The 20,557-nt window shown below is 42.5% G+C and overlaps 1 protein-coding gene across 1 annotated transcript; it reads left to right on the plus strand.

The window, feature by feature from the left end:
- The first annotated feature begins 377 nt into the window (after positions 1-377).
- Positions 378-11,500, plus strand: LOC309525219 (C-type lectin domain family 2 member D-like). The gene is made up of 6 exons (XM_082210739.1): positions 378-517; positions 3,469-3,860; positions 8,053-8,166; positions 8,899-9,089; positions 9,192-9,298; positions 11,347-11,500. The coding sequence occupies exons 2-6, from the start codon at positions 3,713-3,715 to the stop codon at positions 11,483-11,485; spliced, it is 699 nt and encodes a 232-aa protein (XP_082066865.1). The 5' UTR covers positions 378-517; positions 3,469-3,712; the 3' UTR covers positions 11,486-11,500.
- The last annotated feature ends 9,057 nt before the right edge of the window (positions 11,501-20,557 follow it).

Raw genomic sequence — 20,557 nt, forward strand, 5'->3', positions numbered from 1 at the left:
CTTGCTTCAAGTAAGTTTGTTACTTGTTAGTCTCAGAACTCAGCAATCGCCAAGTTGCCAGCAGCTGTTTCTCCTTCTGCACATTGAGGGTGATCACATTCCCCGCTGGGATGTTCTGCCCTTTGTTTGTGCGATTGATTTTAAATCATGCTAAAAATTCTTTTACACTTTGTGCCCAAGACTGCCTTCAGCCCCTGACAGGATTGCACTGCTCTCTGAAGCAAGGCAGAAGACCTTGGGCAATTGAAAACATCTCTAGATTCAGGCTGGGAGTGACATTAAAGACTGGGTGGGGCTGGAGTCAGAAACTGCTGACAAGGACTTCGCAGGTGAGAACGAGGAAGCGGGGGAGGGGGAGGAAGAGGAGGAGGAGGAGGGGGAGGAGGGGGGAGAATATAAATAGCAGGAACCATTCGCTTTGAAAACTCTCTCTGTTTTTGCTTCTTGTGGGCTTGGTCAGCAGCAGATACTTGTTCCTGCACTGCAGAACCTGGCGCTGGATTGATTCTGCCAGAAGGTAAAAAGAAGAATTCTATACTATATTGGAGGAGGGAGAAATATTGGGAGGGGGGGAAGGAAGATGGGGAGGGAGACTGGGGAAAGGAGAAGGAGAGGAGGAAGGGGGAGAGGGTTTGGGGCTGAAGAAAAAAAATTCTAAAATAATATAAGCACTGCTCTTTTTCTAAAAAAAATAGGGGTACTCTCATTTTGACTCAAAAAAATCTATAGAAAAATTATAGTTGAAATCGAGAAAAATAAATATAGTAACTGGAAAGGGCAGAGAAGACGTACAGTGGTACCTCGGGTTAAGTACTTAATTCGTTCAGGAGGTCCGTTCTTAACATGAAACTGTTTGTAACCTGAAGCACCACTTTAGCTAATGGGGCCTCTATCTGCCGCTGTGCCGCAGCTGTGTGATTTCTGTTCTCATCCTGAAGCAAAGTTCTTAACCCGAGGTACTATTTCTGGGTTAGCGGAGTCTGAAACCTGAAGCGTATGTAACCCGAGGTACCGCTGTATTCCAAAAGGTGGCTTTTAATTTCCTTTAAAAAGGAAACGCAGAGGGGAAAACACAAATCCACAGACCAAAATCTGTGCTTCTGCCAAAAAAGAAAAAAGAGAAAAAAGGAATGAACTGATTATTAAGGACCACAGAAATTATTTTTTTTAAAAAATCCAGAAAAGAAGGGGAATTTATGTCCTCCATCCCTCTCCTGGCCGAACTCTGGGTGGGATCAAATGACTGTGGAGAGTTTAGATTAAAAAATGTTTAGGGGTACGCGTACTCCCACGTGGCCCCAGAAAAAAGCACTGAATATAAGGCTGGCTTTGTTTGATTGGGGGAACTGCTAGAATACATTTGGGCGTCATGAGGGAGGGGGGGGGAGAACGTTCCCTTGTGCAAGGAGAAATCTTTGTGCTGACAGAACATTCTCCTAGCACTGCTAGGAACGCAACCCAAAGTTCTCACCAACTCATTCAATATAATAGGGAATCTAAGAATGGCTATACAGTGGTACCTTGGTTCTCAAACGCCTTGGTACTGAAACAACTTGGAACCCAAACACTGCAAACCCAGACATAAGTGTTCCAGCTTATGATCTTTTTCGGAAGCTGAACATGCTCTATTTTGAGTGTTACACTTCTGATTTGAGTGTTACGCTTCTATATTGAGAGTTATGCTGAGGTCTGTCAGATTTTGCTATTTATTTTGCTTTTGTGGCTCTTTTTTGTTTTGTTTTTGTGACTGTGTGGAACCCAGTTCAGCTACTGATTGATTGATTGTGTGACTGCAGTACATTGTTTATTGCTTTCATTTTATGGATCAATAGTCTTGTTAGATACTAAAATTCATGATAAATTGCTGTTTTAGGAGGTTTTTTTTAAACGTCTGGAATGGATTAATCCATTCTGCATTACTTTCTATGGGAAAGCATGCCTTGGTTTTGGAATGGACTTCTGGAACAGATTAAGAACTAAGGTACCACTGTACTGTTGTTCAGGCTTCAGAAAAAAGTAGAAGAAATTAGCAGAAATATGAGGCTCTCTGGATTAAGCCTGCCAAATTTTAGGCAGATCCGTTTGGAGGTTTTTGTGCCGGACACCTTTATTAAAGTGGGTCAGACCTCACTATTAAGTTGTGGATGGACATAGCAAATGACACAGAGATTTCTCCAAGTGGTTCTTTATAGTAAGCTGGAACTGAACTGAACTGAACAGCTCAGCTGGCCTGCTTGTATAGCCAGCCGGCTGTCAACATTGTTACAACAACAACCCAGGGTTTCGGGCCTAAACTAACTGATGTGGACCTGAGTGAAAACTACATACACAATACCCCCCTGGTGGCCAGGGTGAGAACTTCAATACATAACTCACCTGGAGCACTGTGTCCATTTCTGGGCACCACCATTTACGGAGGATGTTGACAAACTGGAAGGTGTGAAGAGGAGAGCGACATTTCCTCATAAGGCTTGGAAACCAAGCTTAATGAGGAGGGGGAGCTGGCTATGTTTAGCCTGGGAAAGAGGAGACCGAGGGGAGCTAACAGTAGCCATCTGCTACTCTCTATTTCTCAATGCCAGGCCAGTGGGTGGTCCTATATTTGCATAGTAGTTTCCCAATTAGATATTGCTGTAAGTTCAGCAGAGGAGATTGGGGGGGGGGGGCTAGGCTGCATGCCTGAGACTCTGCTAATTCCTAGATCCAGCAAGGGCTAAAATCTTGGTAATGGCCCCTTAAGTGTGGGTCAGGAGTGTGGTGGAGTCAAGTGAGGGAGGAAATGGAAGAAAGACAGGCTCTGACTCTGAATCTGACAGGCTGCAGGAGGAAGCAGACCCCCCCTTCCTACCAAGATATTGGTTTCCCGAGACACTTTTGGGGAAGCACAGAGAGTTTCCAAGAAAGGGGCGTAGATACCAGGCAGCCAGATAGGCAGAGGATTGACAGCTCTTCTCTGGAAAGCGTAGAATTTCCCGACCCTCAATCCCGAAGAGCTGAAATTGTGAGATTGCAAAGGAAGTGGAAAAGTAGAAAACAGGTTTTCCTGTTGTGACTACAGTGATGACTCCGATTAACCAACTGTGTCCATTTCTGCACGCCACAATTTAAGGAGGATGTTGACAAACTGGAACGTGTGCAGAGGAGAGTGACATTTCCTCATAAGGCTTATGAGGAGGAGGAGCTGGGTAGGAGGAGACTGGGGGAAAATATAATACAATGACTGCTCCCTTTTACTTTTCTCAATGCTTTCATTTCATCAAGTAGATGTAGAAATATTACTGTAATCATTTAGACTAAAAAGAAAAAATATTTCATATATGAATTTTCCAGCTCTGTAAATTAGTATATGTAAGATCACCTTTAGGGCTTTTTGGGGGGACTATACTAGTATGGAAGCAAAACTGCACCTTTATAGACTTCAAGGAGAAATGATTTATTTTTCTCTGCTCTGTAATTTTGTCTCCACAGAGGAATCTTGGTACGTTGATGCTATGGCAAAAACTGATGTTGTGATGAATTTTTGTGTGGCAAAAGCACAGAATTGATGCTTCAGACTCTGAAGAGGCTTTCGTTTCATTGGGAATAAAAGGAGTCACGAAGACAAAACAAAGTGGAAAACATACTATATCTCAAGAAATTCTAAAACTCTGTGTAACTAGAGCTGAGTAGCATTTACTGTGAGGTCTGTGGATCCTCCTGGGAGAAGGAAAAGATGGGTTTCTCTGAAACTGAAAAGACAGAGCAAATGCTCCCCATGAATCCAGATGCAGCAGAGAATGCGGAATGTAGTGGAATCATAATTAATGGAAGCACCAAACAAGCAAGAGAAGTCTCTCCGAAACCAGGCCATTTTCCATACGGTAAGTGAGTTCTGATGAGAAAGGCATGAGTTTGTCAGAAAAGTTATGGATTTGCTGCTGGGATGAGAGCTGCAGAATGCAGGCCAACTAATCAAATTCATGGAGACGCTAATCTATTCAGGCAATTTAAAACCATTGGAAAAGGATGGGTGCATAGACACTTGTGTTAAAATCGAGGGAGGCTTCTCCGACTCTTCTTAGTTCCTCTCTCAGATGGAACTATCCTTCCTCACGCAGGCATGCATAAGGAGAAGGGGGGTGAGGCTGCCCTTGAGGAGAGAGATTCCTGGCTGTTCTCCCAGTTCCCCTTCCATGTACACCAAGAATGGAGAGCTTGTCTCTCGCCAGATGTTGCTGGATTCCAACTCCCTTCCATCACTCCCTGCCAGCATGGCCAGTGTAGAGCAAAAACATCTGGGGGACCACATGGTCCCCATTCCTGCTGCACACAGACCTAGAGAGTCTCTGATAAGCGAAGAGACCAGGAATCTGCAAGTGCAGGCGCATGGTCCACAGCATTGACTAGCACAGTGGCACTTTAATGCGTTGTTGTTGTTGTTGTTGTTGTTGTTGTTGTTGTTGTTGTTATATGATGCCCATCTGATTGGGTTGAATGGTATACATTACAGTAGACCATACTGACATTTATATTTGAGTGGGTGATTTTTATATATATATATATATATATATATATATATATATGAGAGAGAGAGAGAGAGAGAGAGAGTATTGGTTGTTTCTAGATTTGCTGAGAGTTTTATTTTATATATTTTATATATTTTATATATATATATTATTATATATATATATATATACATATATATATACATATACATATATATATAGATATAGATATATATAAAATAAATAAAATAAAACTCTCAGCAAATCTAGAAACAACCAATACTGTGTAAATCCCCTGGCAGAGATCCCCTGCTCAACTGACTTCACAACTTTGCATTCTGCAACACTACTTCAGAACATATCTTTCAAAACATATTGGTTCCTCTTTCTTCCAGGATCCTAATCTGACCAACCAAGTGTTGGCATATTTACATGCTGGTGACATGGCATTAACTGAAATATTATATATATGTTGTTGTTGTTTAGTCGTTTAGTCGTGTCCGACTCTTCGTGACCCCATGGACCAGAGCACGCCAGGCACTCCTGTCTTCCACTGCCTCCCGCAGCTTGGTCAAACTCATGTTGGTAGCTTCAAGAACACTGTCCAACCATCTCGTCCTCTGTCGTCCCCTTCTCCTTGTGCCCTCCATCTTTCCCAACATCAGGGTCTTTTCCAGGGAGTCTTCTCTTCTCATGAGGTGGCCAAAGTATTGGAGCCTCAGCTTCACGATCTGTCCTTCCAGTGAGCCCTCAGGGCTGATTTCCTTCAGAATGGAGAGGTTTGATCTTGCAGTCCATGGGACTCTCAAGAGTCTCCTCCAGCACCATAATTCAAAAGCATCAATTCTTCGGCGATCAGCCTTCTTGATGGTCCAGCTCTCACTTCCATACATCACTACTGGGAAAACCATGGCTTTAACTATACGGACCTTTGTTGGCAAGGTGATGTCTCTGCTTTTTAAGACGCTGTCTAGGTTTGCCATCGCCTTTCTCCCAAGGAGCAGGCGTCTTTTAATTTCGTGACTGCTGTCACCATCTGCAGTGATCATGGAGCCCAAGAAAGTAAAATCTCTCACTGCCTCCATTTCTTCCCCTCCTATTTGCCAGGAGGTGATGGGCCCAGTGGCCATGATCTTCATTTTTTTGATGTTGAGCTTCAGACCATATTTTGCGCTCTCCTCTTTCACCCTCATTAAAAGGTTCTTTAATTCCTCCTCACTTTCTGCCATCAAGGTTGTGTCATCTGCATATCTGAGGTTGTTGATATTTCTTCCGGCAATCTTAATTCCGGCTTGGGATTCATCCAGCCCAGCCTTTCGCATGATGAATTCTGCATATAAGTTAAATAAGCAGGGAGACAATATGCAGCCTTGCCGTACTCCTTTCCCAATTTTGAACCAATCAGTTGTTCCATATCCAGTTCTAACTGTAGCTTCTTGTCCCACATAGAGATTTCTCAGGAGACAGATGAGGTGATCAGGCACTCCCATTTCTTTAAGAACTTGCCATAGTTGCTGTGGTCAACACAATCAAAGGCTTTTGCATAGTCAATGAAGCAGAAGTAGATGTCTTTCTGGAACTCTGTAGCTTTCTCCATAATCCAGCGCATGTTTGCAATTTGGTCTCTGGTTCCTCTGCCCCTTCGAAATCCAGCTTGCACTTCTGGGAGTTCTCGGTTCACATACTGCTTAAGCCTGCCTTGTAGAATTTTAAGCATAACCTTGCTAGCGTGTGAAATGAGTGCAATTGTGCAGTAGTTGAAGCATTCTTTGGCACTGCCCTTCTTTGGGATTGGGATGTAGACTGATCTTCTCCAATCCTCTGGCCACTGCTGAGTTTTCCAAATTTGCTGGCATATTGAGTGTAGCACCTTAACAGCATCATCTTTTAAAATTTTAAATAGTTCAGCTGGAATATCATCACTTCCACTGGCCTTGTTATTAGCAATGCTTTCTAAGGCCCATTTGACTTCATTCTCCAGGATGTCTGGCTCAAGGTCAGCAACCACACTACCTGGGGTGTACGAGCCATCCATATCTTTCTGGTATAATTCCTCTGTGTATTCTTGCCACCTCTTCTTGATGTCTTCTGCTTCAGTTAGGTCCTTATCACTTTTGTCCTTTATTATGGTAATCTTTGTACAAAATGTTCCTTTCATATCTCCAATTTTCTTGAACAGATCTCTGGTTCTTCCCATTCTGTTGTTTTCCTCTATTTCTTTGCATTGCTCGTTTAAGAAGGCCTTCTTATCTCTCCTTGCTATTTTTTGGAAATCTGCATTCAATTTCCTGTATCTTTCCCTATCTCCCTCGCATTTTGCTTGCCTTCTCTCCCCTGCTATTTGTAAGGCCTCGTTGGACAGCCACTTTGATTTCTTGCATTTCCTTTTCATTGGGATGGTTTTCGTTGCTGCCTCCTGTATAATGTTGCGAGCCTCCACCCATAGTTCTTCAGGCACTCTGTCCACCAAATCTAAATCCTTAAACCTGTTCCTCACTTCCATTTATTTGCATGAGGCAAGCTTGAAAATTCACTATCCTGCATTGAATGAATAAAGCTTCTTCTAGCACAGGGAAATCTTGTTTGGTTGAACAATTCATTTTAATGCATTTTGTTTTGCACATTAATGGATCTACCCGTGATGTGTTGGAACCAACCCTATGTTATACAGAAATGTACGAGGGCTTAAACTGTACGCCCTTAATGGTTTGTTTTACAATAAAGATTAAAATGGCTTCAGGTTATTCGCTTGAGGTTGCTGCGATGCGTGAACAAAATATCCCATTCTGTTTCTACATAGGATAGAGATCTCCTGTCACTTCCATGCTGCCAGCAACAAAAACTTTCAACTTCTGTTTTGAGGGCAATTCAGATGCTCTAAAAGGGATGGGTAACCTTTAAAATTAAAGGTTTGTGTGGGGGGGGGGAGGAGAAAATGCTCGCTCCAAGCCCATTTTTGTAAGGTCGCAAATATAAGCTGCACTTTAACTTTTCATGGTCAGAATTTGGAAAAAAAGTGAGGCTTATATTCAGGCCTATACAGTAAACATTATTGTGCATCACCTTGATAGTTTAGGAGATGGTAGCATGTGAATACTTTTTAATAAAATAAATAACTGGTGACTCACCAGTCATGTGCAGAGGCCTACCACTTGGCTGACTTTGTGGTGGGAGGCACCAAGCCTATGAGCTTCATGATTCCACAGGTGAACTTTGTTCATCTCATACTCTTCCAACATCCCACTGACCAAAATTGGGATGTTTCTTTTTTTGGTCCCCAGCTGACTTGCACTACATGTCAGACTCAAACTGAAAAATGGGACAGTCTGGGATGCAATCAGAAGCCAGGATTGGCTTCTGTAATTCCAGGATGTCCCGCATAAATCAGGACTGTTGAGTGGTAAGACATCTTGGTGTGATGCAAGCTTGAACTCACACCTTCAATGTGGGTGGACGACCCAAGCCCGGGTAGACTTGGAGCCCCCCAGTTACTTTGGAGTTTCTAGAAGGACTTGTCCGGCATCTTGCTGAAACCAAGGACACATTAACACTTTATTTCCCTCTGCAGGTTTGTGCAATAATGGAAAAAAGAAACTCGCTTTTACTGTAATAATTGTGAGCTTGGTGGTTAATGTCATTCTGATCATTTCCATCATCATCATCAGCAGAACTGCTTTATCAGGTAAGTGAAGAGCCATTTTGCTGTAACTTCTGCCACGTTATCTATAGGCCACCTGCTCTCACAGATCTCCTCTCCTCAGCAGCTAGAATAGCTTTATTGGTGTTCAGTTGAGGTAGCCTGAAAGCAGTTGTGGATAGGGGCCCACATTCAGGAAAGGTAGACTTCATGTACTGTAATAATAGACCAATATGCACACACAATACACACACAATTTCAAGTGATTTAAATTGTACGATACAATTCTAATCAAAGGCCTTTCTCAGGGAGAGTCAACTAGACCCCAGCTCTGTATTTCATGGATAGTCGATTGAGGTTGACTATCTATGGTTGAGCCACAAGAGAAGCTGCTCTATGTCCTGCAAGCTCCTGAGTTTGTGGGCAGAGATGGGCACTGGGCTGTCTGCCCTCCCTCCTACCCTCATTTCCCCACCCTTATCCAGCCCCACCTGGAGATGATGGGGGTTGACTGGAGACCTCCTGCACACAGTTTTTGTGTGTGGTGTATTTGCAATTACGTTGTTATACTATATTTGTATGTGATTGTCCTTATAGTGCTTGAGGTGTGTTCTTATTTTCTTTGTTGCAAGCTGCTTTGAGCAGGATTCCTTTTGTGGAAAGGCAGCACACAGATATAATGTTGATGAGTGGAGTACATTGCCTGACCTTTATTTTGGGTAGGACTATTTATAATCTATAGATAGTGATCTGTCTCACTTTCTGATACCTTTCTAGGGACAAGTGCAGTATTGCCAACCGCCCTACATTCTCCTTCCACTCCAACTGAGTGCTGTCCAGACGGCTGGATTGGCTACCAAAGGAAATGCTACTATTTTTCGGACAGTGACAGAAATTGGACTTCTAGCCAGAATTACTGTGCCTCTTTCAATGCCTCTTTGGTCATGATTGACTCCCAAGAGGAAATGGTGAGTGGAAAGATACAGAACACAGTCTGCAGCCCCAAATGGAGTTGATTCTACACTTGGATGAGGGTTGGAAATGTATTGACACTTCTTTTCTTTATTAAGAGCTTCTTGAGACGACACAAAGGTCCTGCTGACCACTGGATTGGTCTCCAAAAGATGAATGACCAGGAGCCTTGGAAATGGATCAATGGCACCATTTTCAATAACTGGTGAGCATCCACAATGAAAATGTGTAATAAACAAGCCCTTTAAAACAGTGTTACAGTTAAAATAGTTCGACTCAAGGAATGCTTGCCCAGACAGATGTTTTTTGAAGAGCAACATATGCAGTGCTTTTAATATATATAGAAAATAAGGTGCCAGTATTCAGCACAAAATTATTTTAGTAAGTGCCACACTTTTAACATTTGCAAAAGAAAAATGTGCAGGTACTGAGTACCCATGAGTACCCCCTGGAAAAAAGACACTGCATATATTCCACAAAGGCTACAAATCTCCTGGTCTTAGCCCAGGGACCTGCGGTCAGTGGACTAGGGGGACGAGGCTAGTCCCCTAAATGTTCCCAGTAAATTAGAGTATTGAAGTATAAAAGCCTGGCACCTCCTTCCCAAAGCCTGTGAAACTTTTGCCTGGCTTAGAGATGGAGACGGGATGCTGGACATTTCAGTGTCTCAACATCACTTGTGAGATGTTCCTCACCCCTGCTCCAGTCACAAGCTGGCGCCACTTGCCCTAACTGTTCCCCTACAAAAAAATTCACTGCACGCCACTGTCATAGACACATTTGTAGTTTCACAGTTGTTACTAGTAGCCTGCCTGAATGTTGAGGAACTGACCAGAAGCCTTCTCGCTCCGCCTTGTGGTGAGCAGCACACATCAGTCACAGTGCAGCGAGAGTTTGATGTTTTCTTTCTAGGCCAGATTCTAAAGAAAATATTTTGATGGAAAAGCTGCCTTGAAATATGAATATTTGTATTATATGAATATGAATGAAAACGCCTTCTTCAGGTGCAAATTTGCTTCAAGGCCTTCCTGCACCTATGCTTGGCGATCTTCTTCTTCTTGGTCTTCTGCTGGTTCCCAGGGATATTTCAATGGATATTTTCTATGGAATGTGGGTAATGGGTTGAGGCTGAATTCCAACAACATAGAAGTACAGTTTTGGGGGAGAGGGGAGAGGGGACAGGCATGTTTTTTGGGGGGTTCCCTGGTCCTGAATGGAGTTACTGGGTCCCTAAAGGACCAACTGTACAGCCTTGGGGTCATCTTGGACTCACATCTGTCCATGGAGGCGCAGGTCAATTCTGCTGGCTCCATCTGGTACACCGGCTGAGACCTGCCTGCGCACTGTCTCACCAGAGTGCTGCATGCTCTGGTTATCTCCTGCTTGGACCTGCCTCATATAACTGATCACAAGATGCAACACATGCACACCATTTGAGTGGCAATGCCCATTAACTTTGGGGGGCAGCCCCCTCAAATATTTTATTGGGGGGCCAAAGGGATCTCGGCACCTATGAGTTGGCCCCTAGGATGCTAACCTTTAAAGCTCTAAAGAGCTTTGGCCCTGTATACCTGAAGGAGCATCTTCATCCCCATCGTTCAGCCCAGACACCGAGCTCCAGCTCCGAGGGCCTTCTGGTGGTTCCCTCACTACGAGAAGTGAAGTTACAGAGAACCAGGCATAGGGCCTTCTTGGTAGTGGCCCCTGCCCTGTGGAATGCCCTCCCATCAGATGCCAAGGAGATGAAGAACTGTACAACCCTTAGAAGACTTCTGTTTTTTTTAAAATCATATTTATTAAAATTTCCAATAATAACAGAATAAGAAAAATAGAAAAGATAAAGAAAAGAAAGAAAAAGAAAGACAAATTTAAACCCTTCTTTTCATAACCTTCTTTCTGGGACTCCCTCCTTCCCCTCCCGACTGTATTCCCCTTTCCCTAAGTTGGTTCCACAAGCTCTCATTCCCAATTTAAACCTAATATGTTATACCCATAAGCCAATTTAAATTTATACAATCTTAGCATCACTCCTCATCTTAAAATAGAACAAGATTTCCCCCCCAAGATCAACCCTTAGAAGACTTCTGAAGGCAGCCCTCTATTGGGAGTTTTATGTTTGATGTTTTATTATGTTTTTAATATTTTGTTGGGAGCCGGCCAGAGTGGCTGGAACAACCCAGTCAGATGGTTGGCATATTAATAATAAAATTATTGTTATGATTATTTCAACATATGTTCTGTTTGATATTTTAGGTTTGAAATTCGGGGAGGAGGAGAATGTGCTTACATAAACCGTCAAGGTGTTGCCAGCTCCAGCGGCCAACGTGAAGAGCCCTGGATCTGCAGCAAACCAGTTCACAAATCAGAAAGGATTTCTGTGTTAGTTTTATGATGGTAGCAACCCTGAGCCCAGCTCCGGCCAGGGAGGGTGGGGTACAAATAAAAATTTTTTTTATCATTATCATCATCAGTGGATGCAGGGCCGTAGCTAGGGGGTGGTGAGGTGGGCCCCCACCAGGGATGCAGGCGAGAGGGGGCACGCAAAATTTGCTTGCCACGACTATCCTTTATAAGACCAGTGGTAACATTTGGCCCTGTAGAATATTAACCACTCTCAGTTTTACCTGTGGACTGCCATCTGCCCAGATTTTAATTTGCACTGAACTACAGTGGTACCTCGGGTTACTTACACTTCAGGTTACAGATGCTTCAGGTTACAGACTCCGCTAACCCAGAAATATTACCTCGGGTTAAGAACTTTTCTTCACGATGAGAACAGAAATCATGCGGCTTCAGGTTAAGAACAGTTTCAGGTTAAGAAGAGACCTCCAGAACGAATTAAGTTCTTAACCCAAGGTACCACTGTGATTTTAAGATGTATTTTAATTAATTGATTGCCTGTTCTTGTACTTTGTGTACTGTGTTAGTTTTATGTGTACTGTGTTAGTTAGCTGCCCCTGCCGGGGAGGGTGGGGTACAAATAATTTTTTTTATTATTCTTATTCTTATTCTCCCTGCCCACCAATTAAAGAAGATTGTTCTGTATTTAGCTCCCACTACGAGTGAGCAGAGCCAGTAGAAGTCCCTTTGCGCAGGCGACAAAGGCAGGGGGGCAGGCGCTCCGCCACTGTGGCCACTGTGGCCATAGGGCCCAGCAGGATCCCTCTCAAGCGCAGCAGCAGGAAGAGGAGGAAGGGGAAGAGGGAGATGTGGCTGGGCTTAGCCAGCACCCAGCGCCTTCAGCACATGGTACCAGTGGGCTCTGCCTCCACGCAGCCTGGCTTGAGAGGCAGGGCTCAGCTGGGGAAGCCGAGAAGGGAGAGGAGGGGACGGCGACAGGGCAGAAGATGGTGAGAGAAGCTCACTCAGCAGCCGGCAGCAGTGGCAGTGCGTCTCCTCCCACCGGCCTCCTCAGCTCCCTTTCCCCCACCCATGCCGGCAGAATAGGCAGGCTGTGTGGCTTCAGAGGAAGTGGGAAGGGAGAGTGGCAAGGCGTCCCCTGAATGGGCCTTGGTGGCAATTCATAGGATGGTTGAGTGGTAAAGGAACCATGAGGGTGTAGCAGGAGAGATCCCCCACCAATCCAGTTCTGCACAAGCACAACACACACACACACCCCTCTCACCCACTCCCGACCCTGGGGATGTCCCTTTTAGAGAGACATTCCCGAAAAGCCTTCCGTAAATAAGGAAGCGCTTGAACTGACAGCTCGCTTCTATAAAACCCCCTTTCCCCCCATACTTTGACTGGGTTGACCGGTTCCCTGAACTTAGGCAAATGGGCTACCGCTTCATTCAATCAGCGTTACCAAACAGTGCCCCTTGTGGCAGCTACGCAGGTACTGCAGGGACTGCACCTATTTCTCAATGGTTTTGACAGCTGTTAATGCAATGCTTCCGGATTTAATTGTCCATCACTAATCCAATCAAAATGTATCAGGATGTATCCCAAAACTAAGATACTTTCAAGAATGTATAACTTGCTGTTAAAATGGAACACTCAGGATGAAACGGTCAAATCTGCTATGATTAAATGGGCACAGGATGTTGGACATAACATTATGTTTGCTGACTGGGAACAGTTGTGGACCACAGGCATGAAATTTACGGCATGTAATGCCTTAAGAGAGAATATTATGAAAATGATATACAGGTGGTACATGACACCAGTCAAGCTTGCAAAAATCTACCATTTTCCCGATAACAAATGTTGGAAATGTAAAGAAATGGAAGATACATTCTTTCACCTTTGGTGGACGTGCCCAAAGATTAAGGCTTTCTGGGAGATGATCTATAATGAAATGAAAAAGGTATTTAAATATACCTTCTCGAAGAAACCAGAAGCCTTTCTCTTGGGCATAGTCGGCCAATTGGTGCCAAAGAAGGATAGAATTTTCTTTATGTATGCAACAACAGCAGCAAGAATACTGATTGCAAAGTACTGGAAGACACAGGATTTACCCACACTGGAAGAATGGCAGATGAAGCTGATGGACTATATGGAACTGGCAGAAATGACTGGCAGAATCCGAGACCAGGGAGAAGAGTCGGTGGAAGAAGACTGGAAGAAGTTTAAAGACTATTTGCAGAAATACTATAAAACCAATGAATGCTAAAATGATGTTGGATTGAAAATAAGTGGTATAGGTAAAAAGATTATCAAGAGTATGCAAATATGGATTGACAATGGTTGAAAATACATAGTTATAATAGGTTAAGATATTGAGTAAAGATAAACGATAGAGGGTAAGGATTTGCTGAAAGGATTTCTAAACGGGAATACAACAGGGGAGGTGTGAGGAGGTCAAGGAAATAAGGAAATGAGTCGAAATTTTATTGAAAGATGGATTTATTTTTAAATGGTTTTCTTTCTTTCTTTATATTTAGTCATTAGCTTCTTTTTCTTCCCTATACCCTTTTTTATGTGTGTGGTTTTTTTTTTAGTTTGTTAAGTCTTGTTTTTAAATCGTCTTTTTTCTTATTTTGTGAACTTATGATTTTTGTAAATCTTATTTTGTAAACCTATGTTTTGTGTAAAACCCTAATAAATATTTATTTTTTTAAAAAATGTATCAAGATGCTTCCGACAAGTGAAAGTGCTTTAAACTTCTGAAGGGTTTCTGTTATAAATTCATAGTAAATCAACCGTACAATGGATTTGCACCGGACGACTTTTATTCTGCTCCATGAGGGAAGGGCTATTAAAGGGAGGTGGTTTGATACAGGATGGCCATAATCCCTTAAGCGTACCAACATGTACTCAGGAGTCCTACCCAGTTGGCATGACAACCTTGATGGTCTCAGACAGATGACCATCAGGGTCACAAAGGACTTCAATATGGGAGTGGATTCTACACGGACTGAAACAAAGGACAATGATCAGATCTTCCCTCTGGAGGCAGGAAACTGCCAACTCTCCTTTGTCCTCTGGAAATGACTCATGGGGAGAGGGAAAGGAGGAACCAGCCAGGTTCCACCACTCCTCCCTCGACCCCTCCTTTTTGTGATGTATCAATGATGTAGTTGTAATGTAGTCTAAGGGGTGTGGCATGGGGGATTAGTAGCTAATAGAAGTTGGAGTCTTCTTTTCTTCGGGACTTCCATCTTGCTTCATCTTGTTGTGGGTGGGACTCCTGTCGCGACATTTTCCACTAAAGGCCAAGCCTACAGGTTGCTGTTTTGCTCCAAATTGTCCTGGTTGGTGTCTTTGTTTTTGTCCAAGGGAGCCCTCGGATTCCTCCATTAACAAGGGTCATCTAGTCCAACCCACTTGCAGTGCTAGGAATCTTTTGCCCCCCAAAATCCCACGATCCTGAGGCTGAGCACGTATATATGCACCTCCTTTCTTGTGTTCTGCTGCCCCCTCTTCTCCCCCAACAGCCTCTGCCCCACCATCCAGGCTTCTTTGCCTTTTAACTAGGGCAGGACAGGCGGAAATTCCACTGGCAGAGTTTATCATTGCATAGCCTTGACGCCGGTGGGGTGAGGGGGACGACACATTAAAAAAGCATAGGGAGCCCTGTTGGTTCATTTTTAGTTTTTTAAAAGCCTCCAAAATGCAGTGTTAGGTAAATAACCTGTATTAGGACCAACCAGAATGTTACAAAATTGTGGCAAGCCTTGGAGCGATCCAGAATTCTTCCTTGTATTTTTGACTTTATAAAAGGTCTTTGTGCTATTCTGCTGTTGCCATGAAAAGAGTTTTCAGCTAAATCCAGCATGGCAAGCAGCTCGGTATGACGCTTTCCAACAGCTGGGTACAAAAAGTTCAGAGAGTACTAGAGGACTTCCGGTCGGCGCCAGCGTTAATGGCGGTCCTCTTTCCGAGCTCCGGAGGAGGACTGCTCTGCGAGTTCGGGTCTGACCCGCTACGGCAAGCGGGGGACCCCTAAAATCACAGGCGCGGAAGCCTGTGAACAAGGAGATTCGGTGGGCACCAGAAGCGCCCCCCTACCGCAGAAAGAGCCTTTTTAAAGGCTCTGGAACGGCATCGGGAGAGCGCGGTGCTGAGAGTCGTTACCCAGCCCGCAGAGTGAAGCCGCGTCGCCATTGACGGAGAGCGCCGATTCCTTCCTGTAAATCTGGACTGAAATTCTCGTGAGTAAGAAGGAACGATAATTTGGAACTTCTTTAAATTGAAAATTTGGCTGAAAACGGGGAAGGCAAAAATTAAGGAAGTCTGCCTTCCCCCGACTGCATGACTGTTAAAACAACGAAATTTTAAAGCTGCATCCGTAAGAGACATCCTTTGACTGTTTAAATCTGACATTGGACTTAGACCTCCCCTCTAGCTAGCAGGGCAGAGGGGAGGAAAAAGGGACATTAAGAACTGCATGATTTATTTAAAGGAAAAAGAAAAAGTCTTCTGCTGCCTCAATACCCTGAAACGGACTGCTAAATAAGGCAACAGGGCACTGAACTGCCTTTAAACTTCTGGGAAAGCTACATGGTTGAAGTTTTGTTTGATACAAAGTTCTTAGACCTTGCTGCTACAGTATATTAGAGCAGGCTGAAATAGTATCTACTGGAAAAAGTGTTGTAACATATATTTACAAGCCTCCTGATATACTTGTTTTAAACTTTCTTTGTCTCCGTACTTGGACATTTTGATTTGCTCCCCCTAGAGGGCCAAAGTAACAGTTGTAACAGCTTAGGACAGTGGAATTTTCCACCAGGAGACTGTTCCCGTGAGAAACGACCTTGGGACATGAGTGGCTCAGCAGAAGAGATAACCACAAGAGCCAAAGCTAAGCAACAACAATACCAGCAACAGCAACAAAAGAAGAGAGGCTCGATCACAGGCGTAACTCCTATAGGAACAACAGGACAAGAAAAAGTGACAGCTGCTTCCATGGAGGCAGTGACACAAGCGTTACTCAAGATAAACCAATCTTTGGAGACCCTGACAAAGCAGAGTTCAGAAAATACACAGAAATTAACAGAACTAACAGCAAGACTGGACTTGAACACAGAATCTATAAACAAGCTGGTTCAGGAAAATTCTGCAACACGCAAAATTGCAGAAGAAGCTAGAGCCATTGCTGGAGAGACTCAAGAGAACTTAGAACCGATTGCTAAAAAGGTTCATGAACATGACGCAACTCTGGCTTTGTGGGAATTACAGAGAAAAGAGAGAAATTTGAAATTGAGACTGATTCCAGAGAACTAAGGAGATAACCTCGTGGAGTTTTTAACACAAGAGTTCGCTGATTTCTGGGAAGATTTGGAGGAGGAGGAATTTAAGATTACAACAGCATTCAGATTGGGCAAAAGACAGAACAGAAAGACTCCGAGAGATTGTTTGATTACCCTTAGATCCAAGGAAGAAAGAGACAAAATATTAAAATTACATTACCAAAAGGCCTTTCAAATTGAAAATTCATCTATACAGATTTTTAAAGAAATCCCTAAACACATTTTGGAATTGAGAGCTTTTTATAAGGATTTGGTTTATCTGCTGAAGAAGAACACTATCCCCTTCAGGTGGGAATTCCCACAGGGACTGTCTTTCGAGTATAAGGGAAAGAAGGTGAAAATAAAGACGATACAAGATAAAGAGAGATTCTTGGAAAGAAACAGAGAGGACCTACAGAAGGGAACTGTGGATCCAATTGCAGAACAGAGGAGAGCACTAGACATTCTGAACTTATCGTTTGGACATAACCCACCACCATCAGAGGAAGAGCAACAACTTGGAGCTGTTGGAGGAGTAACAGAAAAATAACAAGATGGCCCTGCAATTCCTTAGCTGGAATTGTAATGGGCTGAACATGCCTTTGAAGAGACGACAAGTTTTTCATATTTTGAAAAGAGAACAATTGGATTTGATATGTTTACAAGAAACTCATGTAACCAGAGCACACAGGAGATTACTTATAAACAAAAGATTAGGACAAGAATTCATCTCATCGGACAAAGTCAAGAAAAGAGGAGTTGTGATCTATGTAAAAGAGAAGTGGGCCCCAAAAATGATGTTTAAAGATGAACAAGGAAGATATCTGGCAGTTGAGATACAAGTACAAGGAGAAAAAATTTTAATAGTTGGAATTTATGCACAAAATGAAGGCAAGGCAGAATTCTTCAAGAAACTCCATGAAACTTTGATGGACTATTTGGATTACAATATGATAATTATGGGAGACGTGAATGGTGTGGTCTCCACAAACATGGACAAGGCACAAAGACTGACAATCACCAAGGAAGGGAGACTTCCGAAGACCTTCTTTGAAATGACGGAAAATATGGACCTAATAGACATATGGAGAACAAGGAACCCTCTTGAGAGAGAGGGAACTTTTTTCTCCCAAGCAATGATGACCTGGACCAGAATTGACCAAATTTGGATCACTAGTGGGATGGCTCCAAAGATTAAGAAGGTAGAAATCTGTCCAAAAACTTGCTCCGACCACAACGCCGTGAAGATGGAAATGAAATTTACAACAACTGGTCAATTTAGATGGAGGATGAATGACACCCTGTTTCGAGATAAGGAGATCCACATGAAGGCCCAAAAAACTTTAAAGGACTATTTTGAAATAAATCTAAAGGCCGATGTGGAAAAAAGAGTGATCTGGGACGCAAGTAAAGCTGTGATGCGAGGATTTTTGATTCAACAAAACTCAATAAAGAAGAGAAAGCAGAATGAGAAAAAGGAAAAGATTTTGGAAAAGATAAAGGAAGGAGAGAAAAAATTAAGATCAAAACCAAAGTCCCAGGAGATTTTGAGAGAGATCAAGTTATATCAAACACAATATATGGAATTGATGAATCAAGAGATTGAATGGAAGATAAAGCAAATGAAACAAAAGACATTTGAATCGGCAGATAAATGTGGTAAACTTCTGGCATGGCAATTGAAGAAAAGGCAGAAATTAAATACAGTTACAAGCCTAGAAGTGGATGGAAAGAACATATCTAAACCTAATGAGATTAGAAATTGCTTTTTGAGCTATTTTAAAAAACTTTATTCTCAAGGACCACAAAATGAAGAAGATATAGATAAATTCCTTAACAAATATGGATTACAAAAAATCTCTCATCAAAGCAAGGTGGATTTAAACCAGAGAATAACAGAACAAGAGATAGAGGGTGCCATTCAGAATATGCAATTGGGCAAATCTCCAGGGCCAGACGGACTGACTTCCAGATATTATAAATCTTTAAAGGAGTGGTTGGTTCAACCGTTGAAGGAAGTCTGTAACGAGATCCTGGAAGGAAAAAAGGCACCTGAATCGTGGAAAGAAGCGTATATTTCACTCATACCAAAGACAGAGACTGAAAAGACTCAACTGAAGAACTACCGCCCAATATCATTACTTAATGTGGATTATAAAATTTTTGCAGACATTTTGGCAAAAAGATTTAAAAGAGTGTTGATGGAGAAGATTCATAAGGACCAAGCAGGCTTTCTCCCAAAAAGGCACCTATCAGACAATGTAAGGAATATAATAGACATTTTGGAAAAGTTAGAGGTGAATATAAACACTAAAGCAGTGCTGATTTTCGTGGATGCGGAGAAAGCCTTTGACAATATTTCTTGGAACTTTTTGAAAAAGAATCTTCATGGGATGGGGGTGGGCCAAGGATTTGAGAACGGTATGGGTGCGATATATTCTGAACAAAAAGCCAAGCTGATTGTAAATAATGTGATAACTGAGGAACTTAAGATAGAAAAAGGAACACGACAGGGGTGCCCAATTTCCCCATTGCTTTTCATTTCGGTTCTGGAGGTATTGCTGAATATGATTAGAAATGACCAGCAGGTTAAAGGTGTACAGGTCGGAGCTAAACATTACAAGTTAAGGGCATTTGCAGATGACCTAGTATTGACTTTACAAGAGCCAAACACTAGTACGAAAAGAGTGTTAGAGATAATTCAACAATTTGGCCAGGTAGCCGGATTTAAACTGAATAAACAAAAAACTAAAGTCTTAGGAAAAAACTTAACAGATATGGAGAAGGAGAAATTTCAAGAAGAGACAGGTTTGACAGTGGTTAAGGTGAAATACCTAGGGGTTTACTTGACATCTAAAAATTTGAACTTGTATAAAGACAACTATGAGAAATGTTGGTCAGAAATTAAAAAAGGTCTAGAAATATGGTCAAATTTGAAATTGTCAATGTTAGGCCGAATTGCAGTTATTAAGATGAATGTATTGCCTAGAATGTTATTTTTGTTTCAAACTTTGCAGATTCTTGACAAGATGGACTGTTTCAAGAGGTGGCAGAAAGACATTGCGAAATTTGTCTGGCAGGGCAAAAAGCCCAGAATAAAATTTAAAGTACTTACAGATGCAAAAGAAAGAGGGGGATTTGCCCTGCCGGACTTAAAATTGTACTATGAAGCAGCAGCGTTTTGCTGGCTGAAAGAGTGGATGCTCCTCGAGAATACAGATATCTTGGATTTAGAAGGCTTTAATAATACGTTTGGTTGGCATGCATATTTATGGTATGACAAAATCAAAGTGCATAGGGCCTTTAAAAATCACATTGTTAGAAAAGCGTTGTTTAATGTTTGGATAAGATATAAAGATTTGTTGGAAAACAAAACCCCTAGATGGTTGTCACCCTTGGAGGCTAAGGCACTGAAGAAACTCAATATGGAGGTCGGATGGCCAAAGTATTGGGAGATTCTGGAACAAGATGGAGATAAATTGAAATTACAGAGTTATGAGAAAATGAAACCTAAAGTACGAGACTGGCTCCATTATTACCAAATAATGGAGGTCTATAAACAAGACAGGAAAATTGGCTTCCAGGTGGAAAAATCAAAATTAGAGACTGAACTGTTAGAACCCAATACTAAGAATTTGTCAAGAATGTATAATTTGCTGCTGAAATGGAATACACAAGATGAAACAGTTAAATCAGCCATGATTAAATGGGCACAGGACATTGGTCATAACATTATGTTTGCTGACTGGGAAAGGTTGTGGAACACCGGTATCAAATTCACGGCATGCAAT

This window comes from Podarcis vaucheri (assembly GCF_965113315.1).
Source record: "Podarcis vaucheri genome assembly, chromosome: 2".
NCBI lineage: Eukaryota > Metazoa > Chordata > Lepidosauria > Squamata > Lacertidae > Podarcis > Podarcis vaucheri.